The 21,540-nt window shown below is 33.2% G+C and overlaps 1 protein-coding gene across 5 annotated transcripts; it reads left to right on the top strand.

Moving 5' to 3' along the window:
* The first annotated feature begins 34 nt into the window (after positions 1–34).
* Positions 35–16,110, top strand: LOC138323633 (uncharacterized). Of its 5 annotated transcripts, XM_069268377.1 has the most exons (12): positions 35–88; positions 3,283–4,333; positions 4,653–4,854; positions 5,485–5,514; positions 5,915–5,950; positions 7,483–7,571; positions 8,499–8,513; positions 11,127–11,197; positions 11,645–11,747; positions 12,159–12,189; positions 12,583–12,753; positions 13,837–16,110. In XM_069268377.1, exons 1-12 carry the CDS (start codon positions 49–51, stop codon positions 13,837–13,839), a joined length of 1,842 nt encoding a protein of 613 aa, XP_069124478.1. In that variant the 5' UTR covers positions 35–48; the 3' UTR covers positions 13,840–16,110. The 5 variants fall into 5 exon arrangements, with proteins under 5 accessions (XP_069124478.1, XP_069124476.1, XP_069124479.1 ...); XM_069268375.1 differs by lacking the exon at positions 13,837–16,110 and having other exon boundaries at positions 12,583–13,363; XM_069268378.1 differs by lacking the exons at positions 5,915–5,950; positions 13,837–16,110 and having other exon boundaries at positions 12,583–13,363.
* Positions 16,111–21,540: the final 5,430 nt, after the last annotated feature.

The raw sequence follows: 21,540 nt of genomic DNA, 5'->3' as shown, positions 1-21,540 counted from the left end.
TCCAGTACATTTTCTGCGTCGGCAAGCACTTGTCAGAATGTAAACAATATGGCGGCGGCACGGATATTCGACATGGCGCAAACAAGTTGTATGTATATTTTTGTGTCATTTAAATATCAAAACATTTGATGTGTGTTGCAGATTCACACATTAGATGAAGATATTTATTTACCCAATGTTTGCTGTGTCATTTTCGTTTATTTAGTAATCTAATTGGTTCCCAACCCAAGTTTATAAAGCCTCCTCATCAGCACTGCACTGTACTGTCACATTTCCCACTGATCTGCCACTACATCGATGGGTCTAGATTGAAAGCAGTGCTGTTAATATAATGCCGTTATTGGTTCAATTTGTAGTATGCATGTTACAGTATTTTGCACATCATGTTTTGAGATGAATTCGTTGCAGTGCATGAGTATTGTAACAAAATAGGCCTAGTGGCCTGTGGTTTGGGCATATATCCGATCAGGTATCGGATCGAGGTGTTCCAGTTTACATTTAAGATACAGTGTTTAAGATGTAACAAAACAGGTTAGTGGCCTGTGGTTAGGGCATATACCCGATCAGGGATCGGGTCGAGGTGTTCCAGTTTACATAAACGATACTGTGTGGTAGAGAATATTTGAAGATTCTGACATAAATAGCGCTAGGACGTAGCGTGGCAGTTTTATGCTGTGGACATAGAAATATAAATGCTGAAGATTGTTATTCATTGAGTTATTGCATTGTATGAATTAATTGTTAAGATGCGAGAGTGATTGAAATAATGTACGAGTGCATCACGTCACGGTCTCGATCTTTCCGTCAATACACAAACATGACTAGTGTGTGGAATGTGTTCGATATAAGATTAAGTAATCGACATTACATGTAAATCAATGAATGTACAAACCCATGTGCTAGTTATCTCGCTGAGATACTGTCAATTTCATTGTTAGACGACTTGATTTAGCTGTAAATGTCGTTGTTGACAGTCATGTGTTCGTCGCTGACAACTTGTTGTCAAAATGACGTAGTCGGCGTTTCGAGTGTATTCGTTGTAGAAATATTGTTAAGAATGTCTGTTATTATAATTAGATTGTTTTATTGTTTATGAAGATTTGTGTATTTGATTTAGGTACAGATGCATTGTATACAATGTGTATTTTTATAGTGTCGGAGGGATTATATAATAGTTCCTTTGCGTAAGGTCTCGGGTGTGAGACAGGCCAACCAAGGCTTTCAGCCAATCAGCGGGCGGCCTAGCCTCGCCCGAGGCCCAAAGGTTATAAATAGGGGTGAGCACAGGGCCTCGCCACTTCTGTTTCACCGGTACGAGCGAGCGGTCACTACGCTCTCGCAGGATAATAGCGCCAGACGAAATTGGTTATTTCTTAAGTTAGGATTAGACACTCACATGTTTTAAGAGTAAGGCTCTTAGCCTCTATGAGTTGTCTAAGTATTTATTTCTTGGATTATTTGGTTATAGGATATGAAACTCATAAGTTTCAAGAGTGCGGCTCTTAGATTCTATGAGTTATCATTGTATATGTATTTTATGACAAGCTTAGGAAAGACTCTCATAAGTTTCAAGAGTGCGGCTCTTAGCCTCTGTGATCATGAGATGTCAGTAGTCGATTTCTCAGGAAAGACTCATAAGTTTCAAGAGTACGGCTCTTAGCCTCTGTGAGATTACTGGAATTATGGAGATTATCATTCTTATTTAACACATGTTGTGACTTTCTCAGTTAGATAATATATTCTTTAACTTTTATTACTGGCTTGAGTCTTTTATTATACTGGATCATTCCGGATAAGCAATCGTTGAGACTTGTAGTCTTAACCTACGGATCATACAAAATATAAGGTTAGACAGGAACTGCGACCTGGGTGCTGGGTACTACCTGCACGCTACCAAGGAATACTTAGGAATACCGCACCCGGGTCCGGTTTTTGTCACAGTATATTGTGGAATAAATCAAATAAATTGAAAGTAGCACAGAAAGTTTCTAATTTTGGCCTTCCAAAAATCAACCACAACTAGTTTGGGCCAAATTTTCTATCTTAATATATCATGTTTATAAAGTATACATTGTATAACCAGGTCGGAGGAAAGTATTGTCAATTGCTTCATTTGCTAGACAGTTTAAAGTGAATAGTCGGGCAAAGAAAACCAGTCTAAATGCGTTCATTGGCCTTCCAAAAGTTCTCACATATTAATACGACGGTCAAGTTCTGCTTAGTTTCCAAGTTCTGACCATTAAAGTAAAGAAAAGTTGAAAGCATCGAAAGCGAGGCTGTGTGGAAATGTAACCACGGACATAGTGAGCCGGGAGGACGTTTTAGAATTCCCATACTTTAAATTAATTTCTTCGTATGCAGACAGATTTTGATGAGAGATTTTGTTTTTCCATTTCATAAGAAATTATACTGGATACATTCACACCATTTTTACCGACTTTAGCCATTCTTGCCCGACTGTTCACTTTAAAGAGAACATTAAAATTTGTACATATATTGGAAAAAACCAGTTCTAATGGAAATTAGATCAGTCGGTTTTACTGTGATATGCCAGAAAAGCCCATGGTTGTGACATGTGTGTAGATGTTCAAACTCGCTCGCTGTTCGCCATTATACATTGTGGTCGGACTTAATTCTTGTATGCCGAACCCTGTCCCTTGCTCGTAGAGTAATGCAACTTTTGTCTAGAACTGCTCAAATCACTCTGACAATAGTGTGTTTACCTTATTAGGTGAATGGTCTTGCCTAAAAATCATTTTATCACCTTCTCAGTGGTTACATAGTTTATTTGTTTAACGTGCGTGACTTTGGCTCGGGTATGGGTACAGCGTCCATATTGTACCTGCTTAATCATATTGATCAATGATTTGATATTTCAACGATATTAATTAAAATACTTAACAATATCGTGGAATTTGGCAATGGTTTATGTTATATGTTTCATAAGAAATGTAGAATAATACATTTATGCTATGCTATATTTTGCTTCTTGGTTATGTAAAGGAATTTGCCTGAGTGAATTGTCCCTACAGTACATAAATTTACAATAGTTACATATACATATTGTATACCTTACAATATATGTATGTTGATGTATTGGCTGAGACATATCATTGTCACTACCATTAAACTAATGCCAGCTATATAACATTTGGAAATCATGGATTCAGAATATTCCTCCTGGTGATATGTCAACTATAAAAATGCATTAAGTATGACCAACACATGTATAAGTCAACCATGCAGTTGTATTTTGATTGTAATATTGCTATTCATTTTAAGGTGCTGAAAAAGGTCTTCCAGAGCATGCATCAAATTACACTGTGAAAGGATTTCACAACAGGAATTCTTCTCTTTTCCCAACTACACACAACAATAGATTGTTTACACACAAATCTACCATCAGTCATCATGACAAAGATATAGGGAACTTTATAGGAGATTGTTTGTCTGCGGGAAAACCACCAACATCCGTCAGTAAGTCAAAGATTCTAAATAGAGTGCAAAGTGCTACAGGACGTCTTGAAAAAAATTCACAATATTTGAGAAGTGGTAGTGATGCGGGTGGTATCCAAGACAGTGAGAGAAGAAAGACAAATAGGCCATATAGTGCTGTTAACAGATCAGTGAATCACAGTGATACTGTAGTTCATGGTTCAGTGATTCACACGGTTAATAATGGTCCAGTGACTAAATGTGGAAATGATAGAACTACACCAAGAGGTGCATCTTCTGCGTCACACACAAAAAAGACAAGACAGAGGATTCCATCTGCAAAAAGGACATCTAGTGCTAGTAGTAGGTATTCTAGTCAACAGTATAAATATAGCACCGATGCATCAATTTTAGATATTCACAAAGGATTAGGAAACTTAGAAATAAACAATAATAATGAAGATGCTACCTTTAGTGCTTATGAAATGGCTTTAGTTCCTATTAACGGGAGACAGATGCCTGTTGTTGACATTGGAGGTGATGCACCTGTACCTGTGTACAACTATCAACAACCTGTGAATTCTAAACATGTAGATAACGAACCAAAACTTAAGCCATTCCATACGCCATGTACAAATAAAACGGCAGAGAAAAGTGTGCTAAATGATGTGTTTTCTGTTGATCCAAATCTAAACAAAGAAGTAAGTGATGAGAAGGAAAAGGAAAAAGAAGAACGTTTAAAACCTTCCGTGTATGGTCTGGAGAAAAAGCGACAAATATTTGGTAGCGCTTCTGAGGGATTAGATTCACAAAGTGCTCCTGAGAGTTTTCCTTATAAATTATCTACAGAGCCAGAAGGCATGCTTCAAATTACAGATGGTTCAGAAAACAGAAAAAGGTAGGAAAGATAATGGTGTGATCTGAAATCAATTTTTCATGAGCATGTTTTTTAAAATTATAAAATAATTGCATTTTTATAGGTTCTTACGAAATAGCTACTGCTGATAAAGAAATTATTTTTGCATTGATTCCATAATGTTACAAATAATGTCTGTTAAACATTTTGAAAAGGTTTTGAAAATTGTTTTCAATTTTCATTTGACTTAGAAAATCTTGCGTTAATTTAGGAGGTTAACTATCTTGTATTGTGTACAGTGATTTAATCTATTTTGACATTATGAATTAAAAAAGTAAATGTATTGTTTTCAATAAAACAGATCTTTACCAGAAGATTTGGAACCTCTACGACCATGGCTTACAGAAGATATCATGGAAGATTTCATTGGTGTTGATCCGAAGACTTGTCTAGTTTTCTTGCCATCCCTAATTGGTCAGGATCTGTCGGACATCCCTGAGGTTCCTCCTCCACAGAGCATTGAGGCGGAATTACCTTATAAGGAGAAGATCATTCCACCGGAGGTACAGTTGTAGTCATTAAGTAGTACCAGTAGTTTAAATAGTGGATCTTACACTTGTGGCTAGTTAATATGAAATTTATTAAACAAGTTCTATAAATTTATATTGATATGCCACAAGCCTTTAAGCGAGTGGTATATCAAATTATTTTACGAGTTTAATAAATTTCATATTATTTAGCCACGGGTGTAAGATTCTATTTATCACATAACTAGTATTTATAGAAATATAGACAAAACTTTCATTTCTGTAAGAGTAAGAGTGGCGAAATCAGGCTCATATTTGACATTTCTGTTTACTGAGAAAATCGTGCCACAGATTTTGATTATGATGTCATTATTACCTGTGAGATCATCATAGTGTTATTACACATGTGTCTAATGATATTTATGACATGGCCGTATGACATGGCTGAATGGTCCAATTAACTTTGGGTAACAGTATCAGGTTTCTGTTAAATAAAATCAGAGTCAAAGAATGATTTCACCTCTATAAATATCAAATGCAATCATTTTACTGTTTTTCTTAGGATTTAATTATAAGTTTGTTTTTAGATTTTGCCATAATGGACCGATTTAATGTTATTTACCAGATGTGTAGATGTATATATCTTTTGTTGTTTTTATATTTTAGGCACCAAAGAAATATGAACACCCATTTTTTGTAAGTATATTGAAAATGATGTATAATGCACATAGATGTATGTTCAAAACATCTCTATACCTATACACTGCTTCTTGATGAAGTCTTAAATTTTCATAGTTGCATTGACTTAATTATATTTTTATAGTCAAACCTGTCTATAAAGGACACTAAAAATGTCCTTTAGAGACAGGTGTCCTTTTTACAGAGGTGAATTATCTAGTATATTGCACCAAATGAGATTGACAAGTCTGTCTTTTATAGAAAGTGTCCCTTATATAGAGGTGTCTTTTACAGCAGGTTTGACTGTATACAAATTGTAGCTCAGTTACTATAGCAGTAAATCTTTGAGATATACCAGTTACAAAACATGTATTCTTGCATGAACATGCTCTAAATGACATTTGATAATGGTTCTTAGGATGGCGGATTGGAACTTCATCTTCAGGGTCAAGTGGTATGATATTTTTATGTTTCTGAAAATTTGTTCTAATCCATTATGTCTTAATATAGAGTCAACACCAGCATGGGAGGATTAATTATAAAAGTTTAAAATTTCTATGTATGAGTGAACTGCCTTAACTGAATATATAGGAAATTCTGTAATATTTCATTTGAATGCCCATTACATTGAGCTTATAGTATATAGATTCTTTATTATTGGTCGTTAAGGCCCCTGGGCCTCTTGTTGTTGATTATTTTATAAAGCATTGATTCTGAATTGTGTTCTCCATCTCATCCTTTCACACTTACAGGCAAACATAACATTAAATGTTAAAGTTGAAGACTATCATTAACTGACCTCATATAAGTATAACACCCATTTCAGGTAAATTAAAGTAATCTGTATATATACCTCCATACAAAAAAAATGGCGGTCTTATGTTTAGAAATTTGCTGCACGATGATTTTATTTATAAAGTGTCTTTTGAACAATTTGGTTACCGTAATGCTTGGATGTAATATGCATGGGTAGCATTTTACCATATACCATAAAAAGCTCATATTCAGGGAGAGGGCTTATATAGGCATATCCTGCTGCCCAATCCCTATTAAATCTAACGATTTAATAAAAATATTTTGAAATGAAAAATATAAAGCTCATTCCTTGATGAAGATAATACATTCTTTATGAAGGATATAGACATAGTGTTTAATGCTAAGTTTTCTCATTTACATGTTTTGTACATGTTGGTTTTTTGATGGAACAGGTTTGTGTGCATGTGTAATGTTGCCTGATCGATGGTTTACCATAACTTAGTTTGTATATATGTATGAATAAGTTGTACGATTTAAAAATTTAATGTTGTATGTCCTCATAAATTTATAACAAATAAGTGTAACCAGTGGGTACTTGTACATAAATTACAGGTATACTAAACGACTAATTAATAATAGATGGAGTCCTGTAGGTGATAAACTAGTAACTAACAAATGTTATTTTGACATTGTTTATTAGACTGTTAATAAATTCCCTCTCTCATAAATTGAAGATGTTTTCTTTTTATGGATAAATGATGCAGATAACTAAACATGTAGATGGACACAAGAATTGATAACTGCATTGGTAATGATTACAGTAATTCTGTCACATGACATCTTTGGGAAAAACTCCAAATAGGATACACTGCATACAGTATGCATTAAATCATTATCAGAATGTGTTCTTTATCAGAAAGTTTTTCCCAAACAAAAGCACAAAAACCAATTTCATTGTTCTTAGAGTTAAATGTGACAGTTTACCTTATAGCCATTTATATGATGATTTGTATTTCTTTGTTTTACAATGATGAGTAAATGGCTATTTTATAAAACTGTGCTAATAATTATAAAAGTCTATTACTATTTTCAATTTTTAATTCTTTACAATTTAGAAACTTTTAAGTTTATCTCAATATTCTGGCAAATGTATTATGAAGTCCTTAAAATCATATTCTAATTGTATCAAGGTCTGACATATTAGTAGCTGGTGGTTTTGGTATTTTGTAGAATAAAAAGCCCTTGGTTGAGGACTGGGTCTGTGAACACAGCAAAACTCATAGTCGTATTTATGGAGAAGATGGCAGTATATTACATGAGTATGTATTTTTCACTTTCCTTAGAATTGATTGAATGGGATATAATTTATATACCATGTGATACCTGATTACGTTTGTGTGGGGCTAGTATAGTTCCATCTTACAGTGTCATTCCATCACCAATAGAAACCATATTCCAGCACAAACTTTATCAGGTATCACATTAATCGGTCCCATTATCATATTCAACCCAATAAATGCTCAGGGAACTTAAAATGGAGAAAATTCACAAAATTTAGATATTTCACAAAATCATGCACATAATATGCCACCTCAAATATGTCTGTAAAAGAAGTAGAATATTGAAGGAGCCAAATGCTATTCATATTTTTAGTCTACATTTATTCATAATATTTAGAGCTGTCATTGATATGATTTGTTGTATCGATATATCGAGAGGAAATTATCACGATGTAGCGATATATATATCAAAACTTGTAGTTTTGAGAAAAATATCCACCATACCATATACCTAACTGTATATAAGACTTGTTGTTTAAATCTGTAGCAGTCCTTTTGTGTATCATATAACCATTTTGTAAAAAAAAAACTTTGGGGTCATCAAGTACATTTTTGGTCAATGTTTGATTTAGGAAAATATGAATTGATATTGTATCGAAAAAAAAAGAATTGTCAATATATCAATATCGTTTATAATGATGACAGCTCTTATAAGATTTAAATTCTAGTAAACTTGAGTCTTCAAAATAGGATTAGGGGCACTTATTGGGTCGAATATGGTATTGTGCCCTACTTTTATTTTTTGTATTGATGAGACTTAAACTTGACTTACACAGTTGATGATAATAATATTTGTTCCATTTCAGATTCAACCATCAAAACCCATATTATGTTTTATTTTACACCTATGTTTGACACTGTTATGTTATATGATTCCTTATTTCTTATTTTTTATTCACTCTCTAGCAAGAAAGGCAGGAGGTTTGTACATGCACGTAGGGGTTCTAGATATCACTCGTAGTCATGTCATGTTAGCTTGTAATTGTGTATCTGTCATGACTGGAAAGTATCTGTTTTATTTGGTGACTGTATGTTGGACCTCAGGCTTTAACATAGACTGCATGAATCATCTATGTACATGAAATGTGGAAGTTACAGTGCTATTGTGTATATTGTACATACTATATTGGAAGAAACAGTCTGAAGAATTCTGACTATATCTGATACCTATACAATAGTTAATGATTAGAATAGTCAGATTTCTTCAGAATACAGTAGCCTAAGACAGTGGGAACACTCTTAAAAGTCATTCATTTGTAGATAAAGAATTAGACACTATTGGAACATATACAGTAAACCAATTTCCTTTCACACTGTATTTACTTTTGCAAATTTCGCAATCCAAGTTAATTTGCGAAAGTTAATCTCTGCTAATTACCATCTACCCCATATTTATTGATAGGACTTTCCACTCAATTTTTCAATCCACAAATTTAATCTTCGCAGATTTTTTTAACAGGTGTGAAAGAAAGTTAGTTTACATAGACGGTGGTTGAGTATAGGGGCTCAAGGGTATGATAAATGTAGAGTAACTGTGTAGCAGCTGTTTTTTTACCCATAGCTGATTCCTTCTTCAGGGAAAGAAAAGGCTAGCTTATATCTTCCCCCAGGAGAGAATATGCTAGTTGATTCCTTCTCTGGGGAAATAATAGGCTAGCTGATTCCAGGCCTAGTTATTTTCCCAGCACTAAGGAAACTATTGGCTTGCTGATTCTCTTGCTCTTGCTGTCTAAGGATGGAGGCCCATGTCTTAACTTTTCATGATTTGCAATTCTTTATTTGATCCATGGATTTTTTTTTTTAATTTATTGATATACTCTATGTATATGATTCTATAATATCTTCTCACAAATTATGTTATTGGTCCTGGCTTTAAAGAGTTGTTAGTACTGTACATCACATGATAGAATACTGTATTTTGATTGGCTACACACATGGCTACTATTTGTAATAGTGCACTATTGCCTCATAGTATTGTCTCGTGATGGGATAGTGCCCTCGCCTTTGGCTCGGGCACTATTTCATCCCTCAACAATACAATGAGGCAATAGTGCGCTCTCAACCAGGCTATAATAGATAAATAGTACAGTATACACCTCCTTTAAATATGTCTGCTACTAGACAAAAAAAATGAAATCCATTTTACATGGGTTTAGTTCGAATTCTTGGTCACAATATTTAAGCATTGCATATGGAAGGGTAAATTTCATAATACATTATGCAGATTCGATGACATTTCACATAGTTTGTGAGTGATTAGAAATTGCATAAATTAATTGCGATAAAAAAAAGTTGCAAATACATACATTTACCATTGAACCATGTAAGTCTAATAAATCTTGAAATTGAATTGCTGTGAAAATTTAAGCGAAAAAAAGTCACAGCAAAATAAGTTGGTTTACAGTATCAAACTGTACATCAAGAAGACTTGACAATAAAAGCTAATCATGAGGACTATTCCAGCTAATTAAGATTGTCACGAAAGTAATGTTCATAAAAGCTACGTAGCTAGATTTTGTTTTATTAAATTCATTATGATGCATGCATGTATATTTGCTTATGAATTCTGAATTTACTTGAATACCTAAGATGACTGATGCATGCATGTGCTAGCTATACAGACATTACTTTAATGTCTGTGCAATAGATCTTGTATCTGATGTATTTTGTATCTCAAATGATTCCAATGGTACAGGTGTGATACATGTAGTTTTTTTTTGTTGTTGAAAATTTTAAATAGCGGTTATGCATTCTTTCCTATATTGGTATTCTTCATTCCTCAACATCTTGAGTTATGGTCATAACTTAAATTTGTATCTAGGCTGTATATTGCTGGTGATTTTATTTTCAAAAAAGAAATTGCACTCTTTTATTCTCTATCATTCTATTTTTTCATGGATACTAGCTGGTATTTTGTATCTTTATATTCTCTATTATCTTGTCTTATCATTTTACTGATAATTAATTGACTTGATGTATTGATAAAATGCAAATACCCGGTATACATTTATGATCACTGTTAACAAGTTCACTGTATTTTATAAATTAATTTGAAACCATTTTAGTATGGGAAATTATTAAGTTAACCTAGTATTACTGTCTTTAAAAGACTGTTACTGTATTTTCTGGTTTAGAACCTGCTATGTTTTTCCCTGGGCCCAGTTTCATAAACAGTCCCTAATTTTACGGAACTCTTTAAATTAAATTTACCCATAGGTAAGCACTAATGAAGTTAAGGGCAAAATCTAAGTTAAGGAACCTTCATTCAAATCTGTAATGCTTTCCTATGGATAATTTTAAGTTAAGGGATGTTCATGAAACTGGGCCTTGGTAGCTGATTTTCATTACCAGTATATCTTTATCCTATAATTCCCTGTATTTTGTTCAAACAAACACAAATATTACAGTCTTGTCTCATTAACTGTAAACATTATTATCATGTCGTGTAAGAAACAATATAAAATAGCACAAAAACATTCAGACCCTGTGTGAAGTGAATGGGACCTTTGAGAATATAAACATTATCCTTTCCAGACGTTTCCAAGGCCAAAGGACATCTGGAGTGGTCAGGAAGGAAATCAAGGAACTAGAAGAACTGATGAAAGGTATTTAAAATGTGTTCATTACTATCAGTTCCAATTCAAATGCAGGAAAATAGACGAATGTACAATGTATGAGACTCAATTGTTGGGGTGTTGTGGGAGGGAGTTTGGGGAGGATGGGACACAGTACTAGTGTTATGCATGTCAACCTTATAGTCCTGGGGCAATGAGTGAAAAGTGAGAGTGCAAACATAATGTGTGTGAAGAACTGAACCGAGGTACTGCAAATATACTTATTTTAGTGGTAGTTTTATTTTAGAGCTTTTCACGCTGCCTTTGAAGTGCTAATTAATGTACAGCGATAAATTTTGTGAAAGGTTATTTTCAGAATTTAACCACAGAACTTTGCTAATTTATATAAGTATTTAATAAATCATAATTTACAGTTTGGCACATTTGCGCTAAAATAGGTACGTTCACAGTAATTTTGTTTTGTAATTTAATTAACAGGTATTGGTACCTTAGACACAGACTGTTCCATTGTGAAGTACCAGGCAGAAATTGATAAATACAGACTCACACACGCACAAACCATGGCTATGATCCCAGAGAGGTGAGTGTTTAGTACAGCGAGGTTAATGACAACAAATCCACAGTTAAGTGGTGCTAATTTCCCAGCAAGATCCAATATTAATCATTTTGATTCTGTATGCTAAAATTAGTTTTATTCATCGTCGCTTGCCAGGGTTTTAATACAAGTTTTAATATCTTTAGGAAGGTACTGGATTGTATTTTTGGTTAAAGAAGATGTTTTTATTACGCTTTTTCCTATGTTCTTGGATTTTTTCCTGATTCCTGGCAATATATGAGTGTATATAGCCCTAGCTTAATGTGGTAGTGTTGAGCCGATTCTCAATTTTTAATCACAATCAATGTTTTCTATTGAAATGTATCAGTTCATTTCAGATGTAGATACATGAGGCATTTGTTTGCTTTAATGTATGATTTTAACTTTCTGTTTCAGACTTTTAAAGTCTCCAAGACCTGTAGATACAGTAAGTTTGAATTAATAAACTCCAATTCAGTTTATCAAAGATTTGTAATCTTTTTTGAAAATCTAAAAAATTTGGTAATTTGATAATCACAATATGAGGAAATACGGGTCATGGTTTGGGAATTTTTTCCGTAATTTTCTGTTTGTATTTTTCTGCTCTTGCTGGTCAGTATTGATTGTTGCATTATTAGTTTGTGTGTGAAAATGATGCTGCTTTCTCTGAAAAATGTATCATTACATACACCCATAAACATATGACGCCAAAACCAATTCCTACTCATGGCACAGAGGCAGACAATTCTGTAATGTACATTACACAAAACTTTAACCTTTAACCATTCTGTAGAACTGTAGTCCAAAGACAACCCTAACACCCATTCCTAATTTATTTCAGTTTGGTGTTCGTGAGTTTTGTCAACAACATGACAACATCATGCAGCAGATAAAAGAACAGCACAAGCTATGTCTCGAGGAACTGGCTACGCTGGAAGTCGAGGCTGGCATAGAGAGCGAGAGAAAATACTTCAAGCATCAAATCCATCTGCCACGATCTGATGAAAGTGTTGTAAGTGAAGATAATTAATTAAATACAGTATGTGTGGTGTATTCTTACTCCAGAGGTTATGATCACATCAGAGTGTCTGTGATTGTAAAGGACTTGATGTACAGAGGATGCCATGGTTATGAATGTGCGCACATGTAGGTTTAAAAAGAGAGTTTATGTGCTTGCAATCAAGGATTAGCTAGTACATATCATGTTTAATGTATACAGCCTTCACTTTAATAAGTCCCTAGGACTCTAAAATTGTAATAAAGGGGGCACTTATTGGTGAACCAAAATGTAAGTTGTGGAAGAATTTTTTTTATTAAAATTTTACTCTTTCTGTACTCATGACACATGAATCTGTTGCAGTAAACATGCATATGCCTTTTGATATTTTAGGCGCATTATTATGTTATGATTCACATGTAAAAGACTCACAAGTTAATGTAATATGGGATACAATGCTGATGTTACAAACATCACATGTTGTAAAACATCGTTAAATCAATGGGATTGGGGCATTTATAACTTCAACTCTTTCTCCAGAAAGGGAAGGGGCACTAATTACAGCGAATATGGTGTGTTTGTAATGTCCATTTTAAGTACTGAAGCAACGTTGTTAATGTATGATTTAATGATTTAATGCCGTGGATTTGTCCCACCTTTCTGTGATTGTGACATCATATATTTAAGTAATCTTATGACATCACAGTCGCCGGAAGTTCGAACTTATTGTACATGATTCATGTTGTTTTTAGTATGTCGAAAACATTGTGTCAAAGGATAATAAACTCAATATATGTTAAACCATTAGACTTGCTTTATATAACATAGACTAATGAATTGCTCAAATTTGTGTGTGTTCATGATGAATGTGGTTAAAACACTTGTTTTTCGACACTAAGAGCCAAAATATAATTTATTTTATTATTTGAATGTATTTTGCTATGTGAGAATAGAAATATTTATTGCTGTCAGGAATTTAATGAATAGTCTTGGTAGTTTTCTTTTGTTTTTGTTTTTATAATGAATTTTGTGTTGACAGATTTATATGAATTAAATTATAAATATTTGCTTTTGTTGCATGGGTTTTCAAATGAACAGTGAGTATACATGTAGTTGATGTAAAAGCTAGTCATTTAGTTTGAACCTGTATTTGAAATTGGAGCTGTCTGTGTATATTAGTTATAGAAATGTTTATAGAATCTTTTTGTTTGTACTTTCACTAATCAATCGTTTGTCTATGCATACACAGTCCAAATTTCTTCTGGCTTGGACATCTTAAACAGGGGAAGACCTCTAGTGAAAGCGAGACATTTCTCTGTCTGATTGTCTGGTGTATGGGTCATACAAAAACAACAACATGTAATCGGAAAATACCGGTGAGGGAGCGGGGAGGTTGATTAATTACCACAACATTACCCAGTTACCACAAGCCCTCCACCTCTGGGTTTCGAGTTTGAATCCAATGTGGGGCTGTTGCAAGGTACTTAACATAGGTTGATGGTTTTACTTTTGGTTCTCTGGCTTAAAACCTGACATGCCATTAAGTGGCTATTAGTAAGATGTGAAACAAATAAGTAAAAAAGTTGTCATATGTGTTAGTATCTTTCTTGATCTCCTATTAATTATTATTTGTATGTATTGCTGTTCTGTAATAATTTTTGTACTAGGTGTTTTGCTATCTTTCAGTCATGGGAAGGGACCATTAATGAATTTCAGTTTCAAGTTGAAAGGAATCATCTGTTGAAATGATCTGATAATGAAGCAAAGTATTTGTGCTCTTGTGAGTGACTTTTCCCCTGGTCATTTTGATAGTAAATACTGTGTGAATATAACTAATTTTTAGATATACCTATGATTGTCTTTTGTTGTATTTAAAAAAAATAGCCAGTATTAAAACAGCAAATAAGCTTTATTTTTTATTTCGGGAGGTGATTAATGTAAAACCCGCCCCCCGATAATAGATTAATATGTAATTATATATCTCTCCTTTTGACAGCTTTGGGGTAATTTATAACAAAATATCTCACCTTAAGTTACATGTTCATCATCCTGTTAAAATTATCTATCCTTGTAATTGCTTTTTAATAATATGTGATCAAATTATCTCCCCTTGGAACCAATTTCTGATATGTGAAATTATCTCCCCTTATAACAGCAATCTGAAACATTGTAATATGATCTAATATCCCATTGTTAGAACATTCTGATACATTGTGATTTTAAATTATCTCCCCTGGTGACAACATTCTGATATGAAATTATCTCCCATTGTTAAATAAAATGTCTCCCTTTTAGGACTTTGAATATGATGTTAAGTGCATTGATCGGTAAGCTTGGAAAATTATAGAAAATATAGACAGTAATTTAATACAACATGTGGGATGATTTTATTTCTAGTACAACTGAATTTCACATTTCTTACTTTTTCAATTAAATAAATGTATGACGTAAATAATTTCTTATAATAGAGAAAGAAATACTGATTGCATGTTTGATATAAATGGTTCTATGGACAATATGTATTACTATGCATGCATTAAGTTTTTACTTATTCATATCTTTGAATTAAATTATAATGTGGCAAACATATATATATAAATGAAAGGAATCTCATTAACAATTCCATTTATTAAAAGGAATTATTTGTTTAGGATTATTGTTGCTTTTATTTCTCAAAGTTGCATAGAAATAACAGCTTATACATGTACCATATTTGATCCATTAAGTGAAATAATTTAATGAACGATTATTTATCATACAAAGGCATTAAGATAAAACTGCGTTGTAATTTGGCGTTTACTTTCATATGTGGCATTGTCCAATTATATCTATGAACTTTGGCATCTATAAAGATGATAGGGACACATTTTTGGGTTGGATATGGTACTTGTGCAAAGATTAATAGCCTTTATACTTAATATTGATGAAAGTGTTGCTATTTTTAATACAGAATTAATCATTACTTTATATTCATAGATGTGTTGAAATTTTAGATGTTTAGTTTTATGACTAACATAAGAACTCTCTTAACCATCGGATTAACAACTTGTCAGACACAAAGAATGTGTTTAGAGCATATCAGAGATAGGTATACTGCTTGGCACATCTGTATATGTAACTAAAGATTATAACCCACTTTAATATAAGACTCTTTCATATGCACTTACGTAGCAAACACATAGGAAAACTCTATATATGAGAGAAATCAACGTCCTAAGACATAGGAAGTCACTACATGAAGAAGGAACAGTTAAATCAATCATCTCAAATCATCTTAGTGCTTTCGTTCATATAGTAAAGCCACCATCTCTCTACAACAACCACCACAAGGACACTTTATTGGTGTCCCAACCGTCCACTTTGGCTATAAAGACCATGTGTCCCAACCGTCCACTTTGGCTATAAAGACCATGATTTCTTCAATGTGCATTGGGTGGTCTTTATACACAGGTTTGACTGTATCAAAATGGATGAAATTGTGTTGAGAATGCTTATTTGTAAATTCTTCAAAATAATTCTGTTTAATGATAAATTACTTATACTTATTGTCTGTACAAATACATGACAATGTACATGATACAGTGGTACATTACAAAGCTGAGATAAAAAAATTAGTGATGTTAATGACTGGCCTGTCAATTTTGTAGTGAAATACAAAGGCCAGGGTTCTGTTTGTGGCTAATTGACATTTCATAATTTTCCGAGTGCTGATTGATTAAAGCTTTTACCCTTGTTATCATTTTTATTTTATAACTGAGATTATATAGGGTGCTAATTATGGTTTTAATCCTGTTAGCCAATATGAAATTATTGATTGATCATGTGTCAACATACTCAGGTATTGTTTGTTATTTTGAAACTTTTGTTTTTAAAGAAAACAATACTCATTTTGTATAGAGAATGTAGTTGGAATAGTTGATCACTTTATCACCAGCCTTTCACCACCAGGTAGGATGTTCAAGGTGCATGATGGAGAAGCAGAGGTGATATCTGTGTCTGTGATGATTTTTCTCCAAGAACTCCTCAACTTCGACCATCACCAAAAGCTTGTCCTTTCTTGTTTAAAGCTGTTATTAATCAAGTTACATATTCGGCATTTACGTAATACAGAGTAATCTGCCCTTGCAGGTAGGTATTGATTGTGACGCCATGTGTTCCTGAGCATAACGTCATACTTTTCAGAGAAAATGACGTGAGTTTCGCTCACACAATAAGGACGTCACAATGAACACATGCCCACAAGGGAAGTAACTCTGTAATATACAAAGACAGAATATTTATAAAATTAGCCTAGATTATCCTGCTGTTTTTAACATCTTTATAAATAGGTATTGAGTCGATGATCAAAAGACGATAGAATGATAGACTTATTTGAACTATTAAAACATCTGCATAACAACCTGGTTAATCTGAACATTTAATCATTCCAATTTTGTGCTACAGTGTTTAGTTTAGGTGTAAATGAATGAAGCAAGAACAGAGCATGAAGAATGAAAGCATGGATGGATGAATGACTAAGTGCTGATTTACAAACTTGTTACTGTTATTGTACATGAAAGCCAGATCTCATTACTGCTAATTAAATGTAGCAAACATATATTGTATATATCATTGTAGGTTGTTATTTACATGGCAGCTTTGTATAAATTTGTTACTGATCTCATCATAAGGTGGGGGTATGTTATAGTGCGGTTAATTTTACATGAGTCTGTCAATTAGAAAAGAATGTCTACCCGCGGAGGAGATACGCAGCCTCAGGCTAGACATTTGTGAATCTTCTCCTCGGTAGAGATTTCTCTGTCTTGTAACCCTCAAGGTAACGACAGATCCTATTAGTCTCCCATACATGAAAAGGATATCCTGTGGCCGCTAGGAAAAAAGATAACTTTTGCTCATGGTAGGCAAAGGACAAGCTAGACAATTAGCTGAGGCTTCAATACATGTGAGTCAATTACATTGCCAATGATTTTTATGTATAACAACATTCTAGTTATGATGGCAAGATGAAAATGCTTTTAGATAGCTAACCTTTTGTTATGTTTCATATAAGTATGGGAGATAAAAATAATCTCTCATAGGTCTGTCAGGGAGACAGGGATATATCCAAATCCTTATGTAAGATCACAGGTTTACGATGCGCGCAAAAAAAAAAAGATACTAAAAATACTGTATTTCAGTATTTTTAGTTGTTGTTTTTTTTTGCACGTCGTAAACCTGTGGTAAGATGTTGGCTGCCAGACTAACCAAAATCTTCCATTTGAGTTGAAAGTTTCTTGTCCACTTGGGAGACTACTATAAAACCATCCTTGATACTTCAGGGTTTAATATCACTGACTGTATATCCACCCCTGTATTATCTAATTAAGGCAATGGAAGAGAGAGGAAACAATATGATTCTTTGATGTACATCAAAGGAATTGCATAATGGTACTGGTTGACTGTGTTACTTTGAAGTTGAGGTGTCACTCTCTCTGTAATCTTCAAAGGAAACTGTGATTGGTCAGGTTTTTTCTCCTGAACTGCCTTCAGGTTTACAATGAAATAGTCCAGGGGTGGATATAATGTCAGTGATAAAAACCCATGGAGTATTGAGGATGCTGTATAACATGTTTATAACGAACATGCTAACTATGCTTATATAATGAAGTGATTCATTGGTACCCATAGCTTTATTATAACCATGTTTTACTGTATGTAAGATTATATTTCTACCAAAGTGGGAATATATGTTAGCATAATATAATGTTGATAGTGATTTTTTAAATGTTGTTACTAATTGCTTTTAGAATAAAGCTAATGAAGAGCTATACAACTTTTTCTGTTGTCATTAAAAGTAAACATGATGAAACAATACAGAAACAATTCGAAGTCATAAAGTACATGTATGAATTAAAGGTACCAAAACGTTTTGTAAGTATGATCAAAGATTTGTAAGATTTTTAATGATTTCTTTTGAATGATCATGATGCACAGAGATCAGAAATTGGGTATATAGCATACTGGTTTATCCCTTCTGAAATTGGTATTAACAATGTAATTCTAAGATACAGGAGTAAAAATGTGCAAAGTTTTCACTTGTTTCTAATTAATAATCAAGAGGTGTACTTGCCTTAAAGAATGCTGGCATAAGTGGTTGTGATGTTTTTCAATTAAATGACCTTGATGCTTCATTCAAGGTCTCATGACTCATATTTTAAGCTTTACGTTCTGAATAACAAGGAGTCTTAGACATTTAAGGATATACACGTACAATTTATATACCCTGGTAACATATTCTATTACCGGTAAAACAGGAAAGATTTTTAAAAAAATGCCCAGAGAGACCAGATATAGAAGAATGCTGGAGTATCCAATGACCATTAGATCAAGATTGATCAAATGAATTATGGGTTTCATTCAAGGTCACAGGATAAAATATAAATATTTACATTATTATGTACATTTATACATGTAACTTCTTCTCTTAACATTTATATTGTAAAAAGGTCAAGACTACGAATGACTTCGATCTCTACTGTTGTTCTGAAGTTGAAGCTCTAGACTACAGTTTTCTGTGCTAAATCATTAAAAAAGCAAAAATCTTTCATTTTTTCAATGCATCTGAGACTCGGCAATAGGACTAAAACATTTGGTTTAAATGAATGACCTTAACATTCAGCGACAATTTACGCATTAAGAGCATAATTCCGCAATATATTTCCACATTTGCAAAATATACAGTTTTTACACAAATGCGGAGTGTTGGGAATTTGTGTTTCCGTAATTGCGGAAAAAATGGAGTGTTGGGAATTTGTGTTTCCGTAATTGCGGAAAAAATGTGGAGAAAAAGCTTCATGTGGATTTCTTTTACGCAATTGGGTAATTCGGGAGAAATTTTCTGCAAGTGTTTAATATTCTTTCCATCATATTTCCACAAATGTGTAAATACTGTGGAGAAATTTTTCACAAAGAGCTTTCCGGCGAATTTGTGCAAAAACTGCGTAAATGTCTGTGTTAAAGATGTTCCATCGCAACAGTGGAGCGTAAACGATGCTCATCATTTGAACAATAACTGACATTCAATCAGGTAAATATGTGTCTTATTAACACACACACACACACACACACACAAAATATATATATATATAAGATAAATTATTTTGTTTTTGGTGTATGCGGAATCAGTACAGTTTCATTCCAATTAGGGCATAGCGCCATGGAGTTTTCTTTCGGGATGCAATTAAATATTTTTAATTAATATTTTTATCTTGAAGTAAAATAAACAGAGAGAGCTCAAACTTTTCAATAGTGGTAATGGTGTAAAGTAAGTAACTTTTGTAACTGTAAAAATAATTATTCGTCTGTTCCAGATAGAGAAAAAATGCCATTCGTCAGCTTCTAACAGATTTTACACAAATTTTACGCAATTGTGTAGGCCTACCGCATGCATAAAATCGAGGATTCATCTGCATTTTTGTGCGTCCTTGGTAAAATGTATGTACGAGTAATGGAAATTTGTGGACCTTTTGCAATCCAATAAAGTAATTTAAGGAATTTCATATTGTATTTATTAAAACATTTCTCTCAAAGTTGACAGATTTAGACCTCTGTTAAAGCAGAATAAAAACCAACATATTATCAGGTACTGCAAACAATAAGTACATTGTACATGTACATATCGTATACATTGACCAGATGTGATTTAATTTAATCATAAAGATGCTTGTAGTTCTCTAAAAGTATGCATATTCACCTTATGTAAATATCATATTGCTATATACTTATTACGTTTTATTTTTATATTGATTTTTATAGTGATATGATTTTTTTAATAATATGGATTTATACATGTAGAATACTTTAGTGTTGGAACGTCAAGCACCTGTGGTTAAGTCGTTGAGTTAAAATATTCAAATTTTTATTTTTAATCAGAATAAATTTGTTTGATTATATGCCTCCTGTAATTTTAGTGTTACCATCTCTTTCTGCCACGATACTTAAAGATAATTATGATATAATAAGCAGAGCAGTGTTCTCCCTTAAGGATATATTTTACTACTGGTCCTACTGGTCCTGACTGAAAATTACTGGTCCTTACAAAATAACGATTCAATCTTTATCCTTGTTGTTTCTATACATGTACTATGAAAGTTATAGTTTTACAAACAAAATATATCCGCATATTCGGATTAGTGTGTCTATATATGTTTTAGTGAATGAAAAAATACGATGAACTATAGATCAATGACAGTTACCTCCCTTCATCGGAAGTCATAGTGTCATCACAACACATGTTTGGAGATCTACATGTGCATGTTCTAGCCTAGATGTTACTGTGTACATTTTAGTCAAAGCTAGGTCTTAATGGTTTCTTATAACGTATTGCCTATTTGTGATCCCGGTAACACTCGACGAATCAATCGACTTTAATAACAGGGACATCTAACGACTTTATAAACCGAAGGTAAGATGAAAGTCATCGTCTGCACCAATGTACATTTGTAATGTAGGCCTACAATACATATATATGTAGAGTTTATTTACTGTATCGTATGTCATCAAAGACATGTAGCTTCTTGGTAATGTAATGAACACGTATTTTTGTGTTACATTAATTTAAGTATACTGTATAATATTAAAAGAGTTTCATGTGCAAGTATCAAAGTGTCTCGTCGTGCTCTAACATTGTTGGCGAAATGTCTGCATGCAAATCTGATACAAATATTGACATTTTCTGATTACATCGTATACATTACAATTATTTCTGTTGTTCCGTATAAAACATTTACGTTGTACCACGGTTTGGACATTATAGATCTACAT

This window comes from Argopecten irradians, chromosome 5, assembly GCF_041381155.1.
Source record: "Argopecten irradians isolate NY chromosome 5, Ai_NY, whole genome shotgun sequence".
Taxonomy (NCBI): domain Eukaryota; kingdom Metazoa; phylum Mollusca; class Bivalvia; order Pectinida; family Pectinidae; genus Argopecten; species Argopecten irradians.
This window is presented reverse-complemented; position numbering and strand designations above follow the sequence as displayed.